General features: G+C 49.4%; 1 protein-coding gene across 1 annotated transcript; it reads left to right on the top strand.

Moving 5' to 3' along the window:
- Positions 1-14,712: 14,712 nt before the first annotated feature.
- Positions 14,713-16,475, top strand: LOC123401848. Its single transcript, XM_045095706.1, has 3 exons — positions 14,713-15,151; positions 15,252-15,418; positions 16,019-16,475. Exons 1-3 carry the CDS (start codon positions 14,887-14,889, stop codon positions 16,115-16,117), a joined length of 531 nt encoding a protein of 176 aa, XP_044951641.1. The 5' UTR covers positions 14,713-14,886; the 3' UTR covers positions 16,118-16,475.
- Positions 16,476-16,955: the final 480 nt, after the last annotated feature.

A 16,955-nucleotide genomic window follows, 5' to 3' on the forward strand; every position in this document is an offset into this window, starting at 1 on the left:
ATTGGACCACACACATCGGTATGTACGATTTCCAACAAGTCACTTGCACGCTCCATTGTTCCGGAGAACGGAGTCTTAGTCATCTTGCCCATGAGGCATGGTTCGCACGTGTCAAGTGAATCAAAGTCAAGTGACTCCAAAAGTCCATCAGCATGGAGTTTCTTCATGCGCTTTACACCAATATGACCCAAGCGGCAGTGCCACAAAAATATGGCGCTATCATTGTTTACTCTAACTCTTTTGGTCTCAATGTTATGTATATGCGTATCGCTATCAAGATTCAATATGAACAATCCTCTCACATTCGGTGCATGACCATAAAAGATGTTACTCATAGAAATAGAACAACCATTATTCTCAGACTTAAAAGAGTAACCGTCTCGCAATAAACAAGATCCAGATATAATGTTCATGCTCAACGCAGGCACTAAATAACAATGATTTAAGTTCATCACTAATCCCGATGGTAGCTGAAGTGACACTGTGCCGACGGCGATTGCATCAACCTTGGAACCATTTCCTACGCGCATCGTCACTTCGTCTTTCGCCAGCCTTCGTCTATTCCGCAGTTCCTGCTTCGAGTTGCAAATGTGAGCAACAGAACCGGTATCGAATACCCAGGCACTACTACGAGAGCCGGTTAAGTACACATCAATAACATGTATATCAAATATACCTGATTTTTCTTTGCCCGCCTTCTTATCTGCCAGATACTTGGGGCAATTGCGCTTCCAGTGACCCATACCCTTGCAATAGAAGCACTCTGTTTCAGGCTTAGGTCCAGCCTTGGGTTTCTTTGGCGGATTGGCAACAGGCTTGCCGCTCTTCTTCGAATTGCCCTTCTTGCCTTTGCCGTTTTTCTTGAAACTAGTGGTCTTGCTCACCATCAACACTTGATGCTCTTTACGGAGTTCAGACTCTGCGACTTTCAGCATCGCAAACAACTCGCCGGGAGACTTGTTCATCCCTTGCATGTTGTAGTTCAACACAAAGCCTTTATAGCTTGGTGGCAGTGATTGAAGGATTCTGTCAGTGATAGCTTCCTACGGGAGTTCAATCCCCAGTTCAGCTAGACGGTTTGAGTACCCAGACATTTTGAGCACATGTTCACTGACAGACGAGTTTTCCTCCATCTTGCAAGCATAGAATTTATCGGAGGTCTCATACCTCTCGATCCAGGCGTTCTTCTGAAAGATAAACTCCAACTCCTGGAACATCTCAAATGCTCCATGACGCTCAAAGCGACGTTGAAGTCCCGGTTCTAAGCCATACAAGACTGCACATTGAACTATTGAGTAGTCCTCCTTACGTGCTAACCAAGCGTTCTTAACATCCTGATCAGCCGTAGCGGGTGGTTCATCTCCTAGCGCAGCATTAAGGACATAATCCTTCTTCCCAGCTTGTAAGATTAGCTTAAGATTACGAGCCCAGTCTACAAAGTTGCTTCCATCATCTTTCAACTTAGCTTTCTCTAGGAACGTATTAAAATTCAGGATGACTGTCGCGTGAGCCATGATCTACAACACAAATATATTCAAAGTGGACTTAGACTATGTTCAAGATAATTAGAGTTCAACTTAATCAAATTATATGCTAAACTCCCACTCAAAAAGTACATCTCTCTAGTCATTTGAGTGGTTCATGATCCACTTACAATATCCCAAGTCCGATCATCACGTGAGTTGAGTATAGTTTCAGTGGTAAGCATCCCTATGCTAATCATATCAACTATATGATTCATGATCGACCTTTCGGTCTCATGTGTTCCGAGGCCATGTCTGCACATGCTAGGCTCGTCAAGCTTAACCCGAGTGTTCCGTGTGCGCAACTGTTTTGCACCCGTTGTATGTGAACGTTGAGTCTATCACACCCGATCATCACGTGGTGTCTCGAAACGACGAACTGTAGCAACGGTGCACAGTCGGGGAGAACACAATTTCGTCTTGAAATTTTAGTGAGAGATCACCTCATAATGCTACCGTCGTTCTAAGCAAAATAAGGTGCATAAAAGGATTAACATCACATGCAATTCATAAGTGACATGATATGGCCATCATCACGTGCTTCTTGATCTCCATCACCAAAGCACCGGCACGATCTTCTTGTCACCGGCGCCACACCATGATCATCCATCAACGTGTTGCCATCGGGGTTGTCGTGCTACTTATGCTATTACTACTAAAGCTACATCCTAGCAAAATAGTAAACGCATCTGCAAGCACAAACGTTAGTATAAAGACAACCCTATGGCTCCTGCCGGTTGCCGTACCATCGACATGCAAGTCGATATTTCTATTACAACATGATCATCTCATACATCCAATATATCACATCACGTTGTTGGCCATATCACATCACAATCATACCCTGCAAAAACAAGTTAGACGTCCTCTAATTTTGTTGTTGCATGTTTTACGTGGTGACCAAGGGTATCTAGTAGGATCGCATCTTACTTACGCAAACACCACAACGGAGATATATGAGTTGCTATTTAACCTCATCCAAGGACCTCCTCGGTCAAATCCGATTCAACTAAAGTTGGAGAAACCGTCACTTGCCAGTCATCTTTGAGCAAAGGGGGTTACTCGTAACGATGAAACCAGTCTCTCGTAAGCGTACGAGTAATGTCGGTCCAAGCCACTTCAATCCAACAATACCGCGGAATCAAGAAAAAACTAAGGAGGGCAGCAAAGCGCACATCACCGCCCACAAAACCTTTTGTGTTCTACTCGAGAAGACATCTACGCATGAACCTAGCTCATGATGCCACTGTTGGGGAACGTCGCACGGGAAACAAAAATTTTCCTACGCGCACGAAGACCTATCATGGTGATGTCCATCTACAAGAGGGGATGAGTGATCTACGTACCCTTGTAGACCGTACAGCAGAAGCGTTAGAGAACGCGGTTGATGTAGTGGAACGTCCTCACGTCCCTCGATCCGCCCCGCGAACAATCCCGCGATCAGTCCCACGATCTAGTACCGAACGGACGGCACCTCCGCGTTCAGCACACGTACAGCTCGACGATGATCTCGGCCTTCTTGATCCAGCAAGAGAGACGGAGAGGTAGAAGAGTTCTTCGGCAGCGTGACGGTGCTCCGGAGGTTGGTGATGACCTTGTCTCAGCAGGGCTCCGCCCGAGCTCCGCAGAAACGCGATCTAGAGGAAAATCCGTGGAGGTATGTGGTCGGGCTGCCATGGAAAAGTCGTCTCAAATCAGCCCTAAAACCTCCATATATATAGGTGGGAGGGAGGGGGCCTTGCCTTGGGGTCCAAGGACCCTCAAGGGGTCGGCCGAGCCAAGAGGGAGGACTCTCCCCCCCCCCCCAAACCGAGTTGGACTAGGTTTGGTGGGAGGGAGTCCCCCTCCCTTCCCACCTCCTCCCCTTTTTTTCCTTTTTCCTTTGATTTCTTATCCTTGGCGCATAGGACCCTTTTGGGCTGTCCCACCAGCCCACTAAGGGCTGGTGCGCCACCCTTATGGCCTATGGGCTTCCCCGGGGTGGGTTGCCCCCCCCCCCCGGTGAACTCCCGGAACCCATTCGTCATTCCCGGTACATTCCCGGTAACTCCGGAAACCTTCCGGTAATCAAATGAGGTCATCCTATATATCAATCTTCGTTTCCGGACCATTCCGGAAACCCTCGTGACGTCCGTGATCTCATCCGAGACTCCGAACAACATTCGGTAACCAACCATATAACTCAAATACGCATAAAACAACGTCGAACCTTAAGTGTGCAGACCCTGCGGGTTCGAGAACTATGTAGACATGACCCGAGAGACTCCTCGGTCAATATCCAATAGCGGGACCTGGATGCCCATATTGGATCCTACATATTCTACGAAGATCTTATCGTTTGAACCTCAGTGCCAAGGATTCGTATAATCCCGTATGTTATTCCCTTTGTCCTTCGGTATGTTACTTGCCCGAGATTCGATCGTCAGTATCCGCATACCTATTTCAATCTCGTTTACCGGCAAGTCTCTTTACTCGTTCCGTAATACAAGATCCCGCAACTTACACTAAGTTACATTGCTTGCAAGGCTTGTGTGTGATGTTGTATTACCGAGTGGGCCCCGAGATACCTCTCCGTCACACGGAGTGACAAATCCCAGTCTTGATCCATACTAACTCAACTAACACCTTCGGAGATACCTGTAGAGCATCTTTATAGTCACCCAGTTACATTGCGACGTTTGATACACACAAAGCATTCCTCCGGTGTCAGTGAGTTATATGATCTCATGGTCATAGGAATAAATACTTGACACGCAAAAAACAGTAGCAACAAAATGACACGATCAACATGCTACGTCTATTAGTTTGGGTCTAGTCCATCACGTGATTCTGCCAATGACGTGATCCAGTTATCAAGCAACAACACCTTGTTCATAATCAGAAGACACTGACTATCATTGATCAAGTGGCTAGCCAACTAGAGGCATGCTAGGGACGGTGTTTTGTCTATGTATCCACACATGTAAATGAGTCTTCATTCAATACAATTATAGCATGGATAATAAACTATTATCTTGATACAGGAATTATAATAATAACTATACATTTATTATTGCCTCTAGGGCATAATTCCAACATTCGTTATGTGCGAATACTGCCAAGACAAGCGCGGCCTTTGCGACACGCCTTTCTTAGTTGATGATAGGCGCTTCAGCATCATGCTGGATGAGGACTTCGAAGTGGATACAGTAAGTCACAACAACAAGTCTTCTTTCGTAATTAAGCATGACTTCTTTTGCTTCAACTTATAATTTTTATTTTTTACTATTCTACTAGCGTATCCCCTGCCATGCAAGACATTATGTGTTGGATAAGATTGGTTTTAGTACTGAAATAAATATGGAAGTAAAGATAGTTCACTTGAGGACCGAGCATGGTTATATACTTTTTCCGTAAAATTGTACAATGCAGACACCTACTCCTTTTTTTAATGCAAAACTTGGGTAACACTATGCAAGGCTTATGCATTTGAGCCTAATATGCTTATCACCTTTGATATTCATCCGGAAGATGAAATTAAAGGTAATATTGACATCTGGGTGGATGTGCAGACGCCTCGAGTTCTACCATTATGTGAGTTTCTCAACCACATTTATTAACTAATTTATATTGTTTATTTAAAAATAGTTGACAGCTTATTTTCATTGACAGCTTATTTTCATTGACAGCTTATTTTCATTCTTTAAAAAATATACGGAAAATGGTAGACAGAACCTATTACTACAATGATGAAGCAGAATTAACTTGTAAGGAGAAACATCATCTTGTCCGATTTATCAATGATCTAGAGAATTACAATACCTATCAGCAAACTCCCCAACATTATGGTCAATATGTGCCACTAGTGCACGTGGTGAACTACGGTAACATGCATGGAGATTGCATGGTAAGATTTTCTACTATTACGACATCATGCATCTTTTGCATAAATTCTTGTAAAAAAACTACATTGCTAGCTACAAAGCTAATACTATGTTTTTCAACAGAAAATCCGGAAAATTGTGTGTCTCATCTGATGCTATCAAGAGGTCGCGTTGATGTTATGATGATACGACCAGCACGGCCAGGTCAGCCTAGGTTTCTGATTTACTCATGTCCATACCGGATTTCTAAAACCGATGAAGTCATGACAATCAAAAATTGGAAAAAATGTATGGTCTATCCTAGAGAGCTACTTGGAAGCAACATTGTGCGTAGGCCAAGAATTGGAGACAAGATGATCTCCATTTTTCATAATGGAGAGTCAGGGCCTATCTTGTTTTATGATATTCTACCTAAGCAAAGGAGTAGGTCCTATGTACAATATGTTATTATGTGCTATAATGTGATGATGTGCTACAATGTGTTAATGTGATGATGTGCTACAATGTATTAAATAGTATTGGTGGTAATGACTATACTGATTATTAACTATTTCCGAGATGATGTGATGATGTGCTACAATGTGTTAGAGTTGACGATGATGATGAGGAGTTGTCATTATGACTAGTGACCAACTTTTGTTATATGATGTCTCATTGACTATGATGATTACTTCTACATCACTATGTATCGCTATTTTCGAGATGATGTGATGATATTTTATGAAACTATTGTATAGAATATGTATCACTTACTTCTACATCACTTATATTCTGTGTTGTAATATATTTTATAACATGTGCAAATATCAGACTAGCAAAAAAAAATCCTAATATTCATAGTAGTGGCGCACCACATAAAAGTGTGTCATTATTAACCCACAGCAGTGGCGCACTTCTGGGCCTACTAATGACGCACCAGGTGGTGCGCCACAGTTATGTAGATTAACAGTGACGCACCAGGAGTGCGCCATTACTATTTATTATTAGTGGGGTGATAATAGTGGCGCACCTATAGTGCACCATTAGTAGGCAAAATAGGTGCGTCACTAATAGCTTTTTTCTAGTAGTGTCCAAGGGACGCCGTGACAACTCCAGCATCTGCGGTGGTTGGATGTTGAGCCGAGAAGGGCTCGTCGTCTTGAATCTGCGCCACCGCGCCGCTTGTGCTGGATCCGCCGCCTCCGCCTCTTGAATCGCCCAGAAAAGCAACTCGTAGTCCATCCCGCCGTCGTCTCCGCAGAATCGGTCCCTCTCCTCGATTGTGATCATGCGGATGACCTCCATCATGCGCTCCGGCCACTCGCCACGGTTGGGGAAGAGACCCCTGACCACTCGCAACATCTCCGCCCTCGCCTCCGGGGAGTGCAGCTCCACCACTGACCGCTGTGACACCGGCACCAGAGCGGCAGATGTCGACGGCGCCGCTACCAACCCTGCAGGTCGAACGCGTCTCGCCCTGCCTCAGCGTCTCGCCCCGCCATCGTCAGATCTGATCGGAGGAGGAGAAGGAGAGACCGAGCAGGTGGAGTGTCTCAGTGGAGACAAGGTGGAGTAATGAGGGTGGAATGGTGGAGATCGACCATTAATGACGGTCGCACCCGAGAGCACCGCGTCGCCCTTGTAGCACGTGTCGCCCCGCATCTCCCAAACACGCTTCATTGTCGATGTGTGATCACGACTTCCTCTTTGGGAGCATTCGTCTCACAGGGACTACATCTTTTTCTTGTTCTGCATTCGTGGCTGTACAGCCTCCATTCTTCCATGCATTATTGCATCGGCGATTTGTACAGTGATTAGATTAGATTCTCAACATTTACTTCCGGGTGCTAAAGGTCGGCGCTTGCGATTTTCCCGTAGCGACATATATATTCCTCGAGAAAAGAAGCATTGGGCTTCCATTGCTAAATTATAAGCATCGCACTTTCCCATGTGAAATCATGCGCACCGGTGGTTTATCGTTTATGAAATATAGGTGCTGTTTGTTTCAGAAGTTCTGGAATTTTTTTAGTCTTAATTAAAAAGTTTGTAGTCCCTAGCCGTTTGTTTCCATGATTAAATAGAGACTACAGGTTATTAAATGACATGCATAAAGATCATGTTACCTCTAATAATATAGTAGTAGTTATTAAATGACATGCTAAAAGTATGGGCATTTTTTTAAAAAGTGTCAAAAAAGTCCAGAAAGACCCTCTGAACTTCTTCCTTTAGTCCCAAATACCCCCTTTTAGTCCCTAAAAATGCCTACTGTTTGTTTCATATGGGACTAAAAGAGAATTTTTTTTAGTCCCTACATCAAAAAATCCCTAAAAACAAACACCACATAATACATGTTGACGTTGCTCATGGTACAAAATCTTCTCGACCATTACGATCCACAAATATGCAAAGCTATGTCGTATTTCATGTGAATCGCTCGAAGGGGCTGAAGAAGGTTTCAGCCTCCAGAAAACCGAACGTTTGAACCGCTTGTGCAAAAACAACACCAAAACAAAACTGTCTCGACAATTTTACCCGTGGAAACGGCAAGTATGAAACCAAGGGAGGAAACGGGGCAAGCAGCCGGAAGCAACCAACGAACGAAGGACCATCCCGGTGGCGATCATTGCTTCCGTCCACCGTTGGACAGCTAGCTAGGAGGTGCTCTGCTGATGAAACCCGGTGGAACCTGACATAGTAGCAGCCCCAGATGCCGCCAATCGTCGCTGCACGGACACGGGTGTGGTGTGGCTCACACTGACAACGATCAGGCAGAAAAGGACACCGGCGGCGATGATGAGGCTGGTAGGCTTCAGTAACAGCTGGAAATAAGTGGATACGGCAGATGCTATTGCAGTCCACTGTAATTTAGTTGCACCATACTTCAGAGTTCAGTGTGAGCTGTGTTTGGTAAGGGTATTTTCAACGCTCACCCTTAAACCTTTCACTCGCACTATCTAAACGTGTTCAGTCGTCCAACGTGATGTTGTATCGGTCTGTCGAATAGTTCACACATGTTTTTTTTTCTTACAAACCAGAGACGAAGTGGGAAGGGCTTTGTGGTCGTACCACTGTCGCGCCCGCTCCTGACTACCCTCGCATACCAAACCCTCCTGCCTGCGTGTATTCCCGTCCATTGCTAGTTGTCCGCATTCATGCCCCGTAGAGCAGCCGCTCCCCATTGACGCCGGCCTAGAGCGGACCCGGCCTCTGGTCTTAGCATTGAAGCGGGGCGTCGACCAAGAGAGCTTCGTCTGTTGCACACTCGGCTGAACACGTCTCCTCGCGGCATTCAATCGGCTTGAGACTACCCTGTCTATCTTCATTGAACCCGTGCGTGTGCCGAGAAATCTACTCTAACTACACATCCGTCCGTCAGCCAGCCGACATTAAACACATCGCCCGTTGGCTCCCCATCTATTTAAACGAGGTCAAATGTCATGCAAGAACCGCACCACACCTCCGCTCCCCCATCTCCTCCTTCACCATATTTTGCACACTTTCCATGACATCCGGCGAGGAGGAAGAGGGGCTCTTCGACATAAAAGTTGGTAGTACCATGGGTGAGGCTACATGCGGCCAAGCGAGGAGCAAGCCGCCACTCCAAGTTGGCCCTAGTGCAGCAACTCGTCGCTCCAAACCAGCTCACAGAGGAGTGGAACACACGGCGACACGGGCACCGTGGTTGTTGTGGACGCCATCGTGGTGTTAAGCTCATCTCGCAACATCCGTCGCAAACGTGTGCAAAACCACGCCCTACCGGCGTAGACGACCAACACATCCGCGACAGCTGCAGACATCGAGGAAAAGTAAAACATGAGAGGTCGTCATCGTTTAGATCATCGGCATACACAATCAGTGTCTTGCCCGGTTCAGCGCAGACCATCATCGACCCCCGCCTCGGCTTCATGAAAGCGAAGGAGCCACTCTTTCCTCTAGCTGAAGCATGGCCACTCCAAAGAGCGGCCCAACCGCACATAGGAAAGATATAGCAGAGGCCGAGGTCATGGAGGCGAAAGCTACGAAGGGTAGCCGAACGAAAATCCGTCATCATTAGACTAGGTGGTTAGTTAAAGTATATGCAATTATACATCAAGAGTCAGCTTGATACTACGATATCGTCAAATCATCCAACGGAGCATGGAAACCATTTCATGCTTCGTTTTTAGATGAAATGTGTTTAAAATGTAATAAATTTAACCATTAATTTAAACAGTGATTGTAATGTATGCGAGTAATATTAGATGACGGACTCCTATATTTGTATCCGCGGATCTGTCTACGAACACATGCGGGGCAAATTTGCAGGTCCGTTGCAGATGCCCTAATAACACAGTATACTGGAGTGTGCATGAGCTTGTACCAGTACTCATATAATCTCCTGACAGTGTCAGGCTTTGGATTTCGTGGCGAGCATGGTTCATGGAAGCTAGGGAAACGAGTCATGTACTGTATGGATAAACATACGTTTCAGGTCAGGTCAGGTGCATACGGGTACTGCTACCGCAGTAGGTACGCTGTACGCATTATTGGGAAAATGATTTCGGGTGGACCTGCATGCTCAGCTGGCACATCCATCCATCCATGGCGCCATCGCGCCCGTGAATCTCATCTCATCGCATGGTCAAGCTCAAGACACGTACGACCGCGACATGCACGTAGCATCACACAACTCGCTATGAAAAACGAGCCGTACACCACACCGTCGGATTCCGGCGGGAAAGCATCTCGTTTTCCTTTCCCCGATTCATCGGCGCGCGCCGAGACGGGCAACGTCGACCCGAGCGAGCCAGTAATGGCATAGCATCTCGCTGTTCACTTCACCGAAGCAGTCGTCGCATGCATGTGAAAACCAGCGGCGCGCCGCGCAGGATTTACGGCCGGTTTCAAGTTTCAAGCGTCCGGAGCGCCGGTATCCTTGAATCCTCGATGCGGACAGGACATGGCCGCGCCGCACCTCACCTCACCTCACCTCACACGGTCACATCGGCGTCGGAAATCTACTGGAAAGGCGGCGGCTCTCCCGTGCGCGCAACAGTCCATCACCGCCAGCCCCCTGTGCTCATGCTCATGCTCACGCACATGGACAATGAATTTCTCCGTACGCCACCCACCGCCACGGCCGGGTCCGACCGGACTCTCCGGCCGGCGGCGGAAGCGACGGGCGCCATGGAGCCGAGGGCGAGACGCCGACTCGGGCAAGGCAGGGAGCGAGCGAGCGAGTGGTGCACATGGCCTCATAAATCCCAGCCCCGCGGGGCTACGCGACCCTGATCCCGACGCCGCGCAGGTCGACGCGGACGCCTGACCCACCGTGACAGCTGCGTCGCCGGCGTGGCGTTTGACCGCGCCGCACCACCGGACGACGATTTTCGTCCCTCCCTTTCGTGCAAAGAACGTACGCCGCGCCGCCGCAGACGTGAGCGCGATTGCACCACCACGGCTAACACTAAGCAGATAATTAAGCACGCACGCACGTACGGGCCGCTTAATTAATGGTTGCCCTGGCCGTAAGGAAACCCATGACGAGTTGACGACCCCGATGGCCAGCCGCATCTGTGCAGACTGCAGGCTACATTTCTTTCTCCACTCTCGAGCAACCGGCATTTGCGTCTATTATAAAAGGCGCCCATCACTATTTTCTTCTTTTTCCTTCAAAGAGAAGTCATGCCTGCTGGGAACAATCCTGCATAAGATATTGTGTTGGACTGGCTCGTTTTCAGGGCGATGCTGGTTGGAAGACGGGCAGGAGAATTGCCATCCGAATTTATAAGCCCATCCCTTGCATCACCAGGGGGGCAGCAGGGAGAAGAAGAATGATGACGAGCTAGCTAGCCATCGTATAATAGTGATAGAAGTATTCGCAAAAAAAAAAGAAAAGAAAGAAAAAAAAAAAAAAGAGGAGGTGATAGACGAGCAGATCAGTTGAGTATGCATCATATTGAGCCACCCATGATATGTGGCATTTATCACGGGGCCTCTCCGTGGCATTCATGAATGGTTTAATTTGGAACTGCAAGGGGTTCTTGCACCAAAGTGGACTTCCGGTTGCACCATACACGGATAGTTTGCGCTCCCACTAACGTCATTCGGTGCGTGGCGCTTTCAGTTCCCTCTCTTACGATGGAGTTTTTAAATTCCCGTACAGGTGAATGGCAACAAAATTCGCACTGTCCAGAGCACAACATTTTGCTTCAAGTTTAGTGCATGACGGCCAACACACACTAAAACGTACGGAAGCCAAACAATTTAGGGAGGTGGGTGTACGTAGGCACGGCGTCAGGATCAGCTCGGCGAAACCAGCAACTTTTGCTTGATTGAGTGCATAGAATTCAACTAATTCGAGATAGATAGATAGAAACAAAACTGGTTAATTCGATCAATCCCAGTCGTCCGTACACAACGGCCCGCGAAAAGCGTTTGTTTTATAGATCCGTCTGGTCTCCGTCCCGCGGCGTTTGCAACACCGTCCGCAAACCTACGTTTCGGACAAGCCGAGGGCATCTTCAACGCCGACTGCAAAAGGGACGTGCTTAGAGCATCTTCAATCGTTGTGTTCTTCTGTCCTTCACGAGGCGGTTTTTCGGCCTTCTGGGGTTGCTATGATGGAATTTCCAGCCGTCCCCCATCCAGCGGAACACATGCGGGAAGAGTGAGGAGAGATTTCTTTTTTCCATACACATGAGTGGGTCTAGCAGGAAAAAGGGAGGAGAGAGAGAGAGGAGAGAGGCTGGCCGATGCGGTTTGTGCATGCAGAAATAGGCCGGACGTCCCAAGTGCCTCCGGAGGGCTAGATTTGGCATGGGATCGCCGGGGCTAGTTTTGTCCAAATCTGACACAAAATAACGTCCTCAGAGCATGACCGCCTGACCGGGACTTTTTTCTACCACCGGTATTAAAAAAATGCTTAGGGCGTCCTCCAGGCCGAGTGGAGATACTCTTACTAGTATTTGTTCACGGACGAATCCGGATTCTTCACAAACAATGATAGGCCGCGATCATTTGTGCCCTAATTATTTGCCCGTGATATAAACAAATTATATTATTCATGTGAACATGATGGAATTCATGCAAACTGATATAAACTTGGACATAATTCACATAAATCGGATGATATTACGTCGATCAACTAACTTTTAAAAAAACAACACTAGTTTGTACCGGATAGCGACCTCATGCGCTTGAGCGGCTGGCCGGCGACCTCATAGGCTTGACCGGCTGGCCAACGACACATTCGTCATTGTTTGTGATGCCGTCGTAGTTGGTGTGAGAGTGATCCTTCCAATGACGAAAGAGCACAGGGGCGTGATAGCCTTGCGTGGCCGCCAATACTTATGGAGGAGCGCTCGACTTCCTCTTGCGTCATGTGGACGGCCGCCTCACCCAACACACACCCTTTGGTTGGGGATCCTTGCACTCGCTAGCGACGACGGAGGTGTCGTTGAGTCACCGACCGATCAAAAGGCCAAGCCTTCATGAAGCCGTCGCCCATCAGGACCCAGGCCGGCGTGGCATCACACTTCATAAATGCCTCAAGGCATGTCACTTCCTCTGCTTCGCCTCCCGGGGCACTCTCTCCTCTGCTGACATGATGATTTGCGATGAGAAGTCGTGGCCACCGTGACCACCGAGGTAGTGGAGGAGACGCACACACACCTTTCCGCGATCATGGGGATACCTCCTCCTCACGACCTTGCCGCATGAGACGCCGGCTCGTCGATGTGGTGGTGACACCCGCTCCTTCACGCAACGTTTGATTTGGACATCGCAATTGGGGGGATGCCTTTACGCAATCTCACGACGACGGGGACGGCAACAGACAACGGTACTTGAGGGACTGGTCGAGCATGATCTCCGTTTGCGCCTTCACGACGAGGGTAACATGACTACTGTTGCTCCAACTCCTTCTCGTTGTCGAAGGAGATGATGATCTCCTTCTTCTCGAAGGAGCTGATTGTCGTGAATGATGATGGCCTCGGAGGGCGAAGGTGGTAGTGCCACAATCCGGATCTGGAAGGCCACTCGGATCTACGACGTGCCGACGCCGAGAACCAAGACTTCGACATCAACGACGGTAGTGAGAGAAGTGGAGCGGAGCAGTTATGAGCAGATATAAGAGGATGTGAGATGGAGCGGTGTGGACAACGTCGAAGCCGCGCTTATATACCCACAACAAAGGCGAACAGACGAGCACCTCGCTTCAATTCGATGACCGGCGGAAGAAAGCTTCTCAATAGCCGCGTCGATATTGAGGAGGCGCATCCCATTCGTTCCGACGTCGTTTTGACCAACATCAAAACCGTTGAGTCGCGTCTGCCTTGAAGCAGGTTGACCGGCACGAGTGCGCGATAACCATTGCACACGAAGAGGGTGTTGGATGGGACCAAGGCGTCGGACTGTACAATGAAGTCAGTCCGAAAGCCCGCATACCTCCCCTGATTTGCGTCCGGTTGCGGAATTTCGGGCATGTAGATTCGTCTGTGTACCAACGGGCTTCATGTTGGATGGCTTTACAGAGTCCGACTACTATTGCTCCTACTCCTTCTCGTTGTCGGAGGAGATGATGATCTCCTCCTTCTTGAAGGACCTGACTGTCGTGGATGTCGATGGTCTCGTAGGGCGAAGGTGGTGGTGCCATAATCCAGATCTACGACATGTCGACACCGAAAACTAAGTCTCCGGCATCAACGAAGGCGATGAGAGAAGTGAAGCGGAGCGGCTATGAGCGAATATAAGATGGAGCGGTGTGGACAATGCCGAAGCCATGCTTGTATACTCACAACAAAGGCGAACACACGACTACACGAGCACCTCTTCGATTGGACGACCGACCGGAGAAAGCTTCTCGGTCGTCATGTCGACATTGAAGAGGTGCATCCCACTCATTCTGACATCGCTTCGATCGACATCAATACTGTTGAGTCACGTCTGCCTTGAAGCAGGTTGACCGACATGAGTGCGCGGTAACCGTTGCATGCGAAGAGGGTGTTGGATGTGACCAAGATGCTGCACTGTACAGTGAAGTCAGTTTGAAAGCCCGCATACCTCGACTGATTTGCGTCCGGTTGCGGAATTTCGGGCATATAGATTCGTCCGTGTACCGACGGGCTCTTCATGTTGGATGGCTTTACAGAGTCCGGACACGTTGGTCCTGTTATTTGCGGACGTTGAGGGTCCGAGATACCCCGAGCACCCAAAAATGCACTAGTCGTACGTGACTGACAACGTCCGTTCACGTGGTGCTCGCGACGCGAAAGCGAAGCGGTCGAAAACGAACCGTAACTACGTGGCCGGTCACCGGGACGGGATATATACCACCACCACCACGGTACCACCCCGGCAACCGAGCCGTTGCTCTCTCTCCTCTTTATAAAACAGTGGTGCACCACACAGCTCGCCACTTGCTCCCTCGCCCACGTTTCCCCGGCCGGCACAGGCTACGTTGAGCCAGGACCAGGACCCACCCAGCTCTGGTCACGGGGAGCGCGCGTCTGCGGGCGGGCGGGCGGCCGGAGCGAGCGGGGATGGGGAACTGCCAGGCGGCGGAGGTGGCGGCGGCGGTGGTGCAGCACCCGGGCGGGCGGGTGGAGCGGCTCTACTGGTCCGCCCCCGCGGCGGAGGTGATGCGCGCCAACCCGGGCCACTACGTCGCGCTCGTCACGCTCCGGGTCGCCGAGGAGCGCCAGGACGCCGGCGCCCGCCGAACCGTGCGCCTCACCCGCGTCAAGCTCCTCAAGCCCAAGGAGACGCTCCTCCTCGGCCACGTCTACCGCCTCATCACCGCCAACGGTGAGCTCCGACTCGAGCTAGCTACGCTCCTCGTCGTCCTCCTCTGCCCCGCTTCTCCCTGCTGACGCTGACATGTGGCATGGGAAAATGGTGCGTGCAGAGGTGACCAAGGCCGTACAGGCGAGGAAGGAGGAGAAGCTGAGGAAGGCGCGGCAGCAGCTCCAGCAGCTGGAGTCTTCGACGCGGCAGAGCAAACTGCGGCCGGCGGCCGACGGTGACGACGATGACGACGACGACGAGGCCAGCTTGGATGAGAGTCTCGATCAGGTGGTTACATGGACTTGCGCTCTCTTCAATCCAACTACTTTTTTCTCCCTCTCTCTGCCGATGCCGCCATGCACGTTCTCTGCATGATTGATGCGCCTTTTAATCGCCTTCTCTCCAAGGGTTACTAGTTAGTTGTTCCTCGCGATTCTCATGTCTTCCTCAGTTCGTCCACACACAACACTGGGAGGATGAATTTTATCTGCTACTAATTGCCATTAGAATTTTCACAGCTATAAAATCTGCCTAGTTTTCGCAGAAATGGCAGCCCTTAGCTCAATGGAGAGAATCACTTTGGAATAGTATTAGTACCTGACAATTCTCAATCCCCAATTGGCACGCATAAAACAAGATGTGGTCCTGTGGATCCAACTGATTGATGCCATTGTACCGTCCAGAAGGGAGTTTAATGCTTAAAATAGGGGGGGAAGCAGAATGATAAAACAATCATGTATTCATGATGATAAATAAAATAGTAAGGAAGAGTCGCAACTAGTGTCAGGAGCAAAGAATCGTCGTCTGCGAGATCCCTTCTTCTGCTTCCGCTCTGAACCGCGGCAACATGCAGATGTTCCACCTTCTGATTACTCTACTTGATTGCAGTTGGCGCGGCAGGACGGAGGAGACGGCCACCGGAGCTCCGGCGCCCGGCACCGGCAATGGCGGCCCTCGCTGCACAGCATCGACGAGGCCGCGAGCTGATGCCCGGCCATACGTGCACAGCCCTCGGTGGATCTTCTGTATTTTCGGCGTCCACCGGGGCTTCGACAGATTAATCTAGCTCGTGTTCATGGGTTGCTGCCGCCCACGTCTGCGTTGGATCGACACCCCGAGGCGAGCGGGCCGCTTCTGAAGCGACTCCGTCGATCGGAGCGTGTCCTGTGTCGTCTGTACATCTTCAGCGTTTCTCGTCAGGATCTGTTAGTGAGAGTGAGACTGCCTTTTTTTTTATTTTCTTCTCTTTCTCTTGATACGTCTGCACCTGATTAAGATGCATGAAACAAGTTCAGAACACGAGTAGCTAATACATCCATACAAGAGATGACGCCATTGCCTTGTACATCGATCTCGTTCAACGTTCATAGCCTCTGATGGCATCAGACATTCCTCTGTATTTTGTTGTCGCATCTCTTGGTGCCGAGCTCGCAATCATGGGCTCGGTGGTGCCGGCTATGGTTCACCTGCATTCCTGCAAGCGGCAGCTGCAGGTGCAGATGGTGGGATGGAATCAATCGTCTGATGAGAGCCTTTTGGGCTGGAAGCTCGTTGGGCAGATTCGCGTCGGCGCTGCACATTAGTTTAAGCTCCTGCGAAGCGATTTTAAATTTTTTGACGCCCACGATACCTTAGCAAGCTCTGTCTGTTTGGCGCTTTGGCATTTGGCAACGGTGGTTGGTCACATGCTCTCTGTGGGCTGCGATGTGCCGCTGCTGCCCTGAGCAACACAGGAGCTGACATTTCTTGACTGTAGGTTAATGGCCAAGCTGTTAGTTACTCCTGCTCGTCGCTAACCGCAACCCGCGGCGATTGAATACTGGCG

Source organism: Hordeum vulgare, chromosome 6H, assembly GCF_904849725.1.
Source record: "Hordeum vulgare subsp. vulgare chromosome 6H, MorexV3_pseudomolecules_assembly, whole genome shotgun sequence".
Classification (NCBI taxonomy): Eukaryota; Viridiplantae; Streptophyta; class Magnoliopsida; order Poales; family Poaceae; genus Hordeum; species Hordeum vulgare.

Coding starts and splice junctions, on each gene's coding strand:
- LOC123401848 (XM_045095706.1), top strand. CDS start 14,887: ATGGGGAACTGCCAGGCGGCGGAGGTGGCGGCGGCGGTGGTGCAGCAC. Junction 15,152..15,251: donor CCGCCTCATCACCGCCAACG/GTGAGCTCCGAC, acceptor TGGTGCGTGCAG/AGGTGACCAAGGCCGTACAG. Junction 15,419..16,018: donor TGGATGAGAGTCTCGATCAG/GTGGTTACATGG, acceptor ACTTGATTGCAG/TTGGCGCGGCAGGACGGAGG.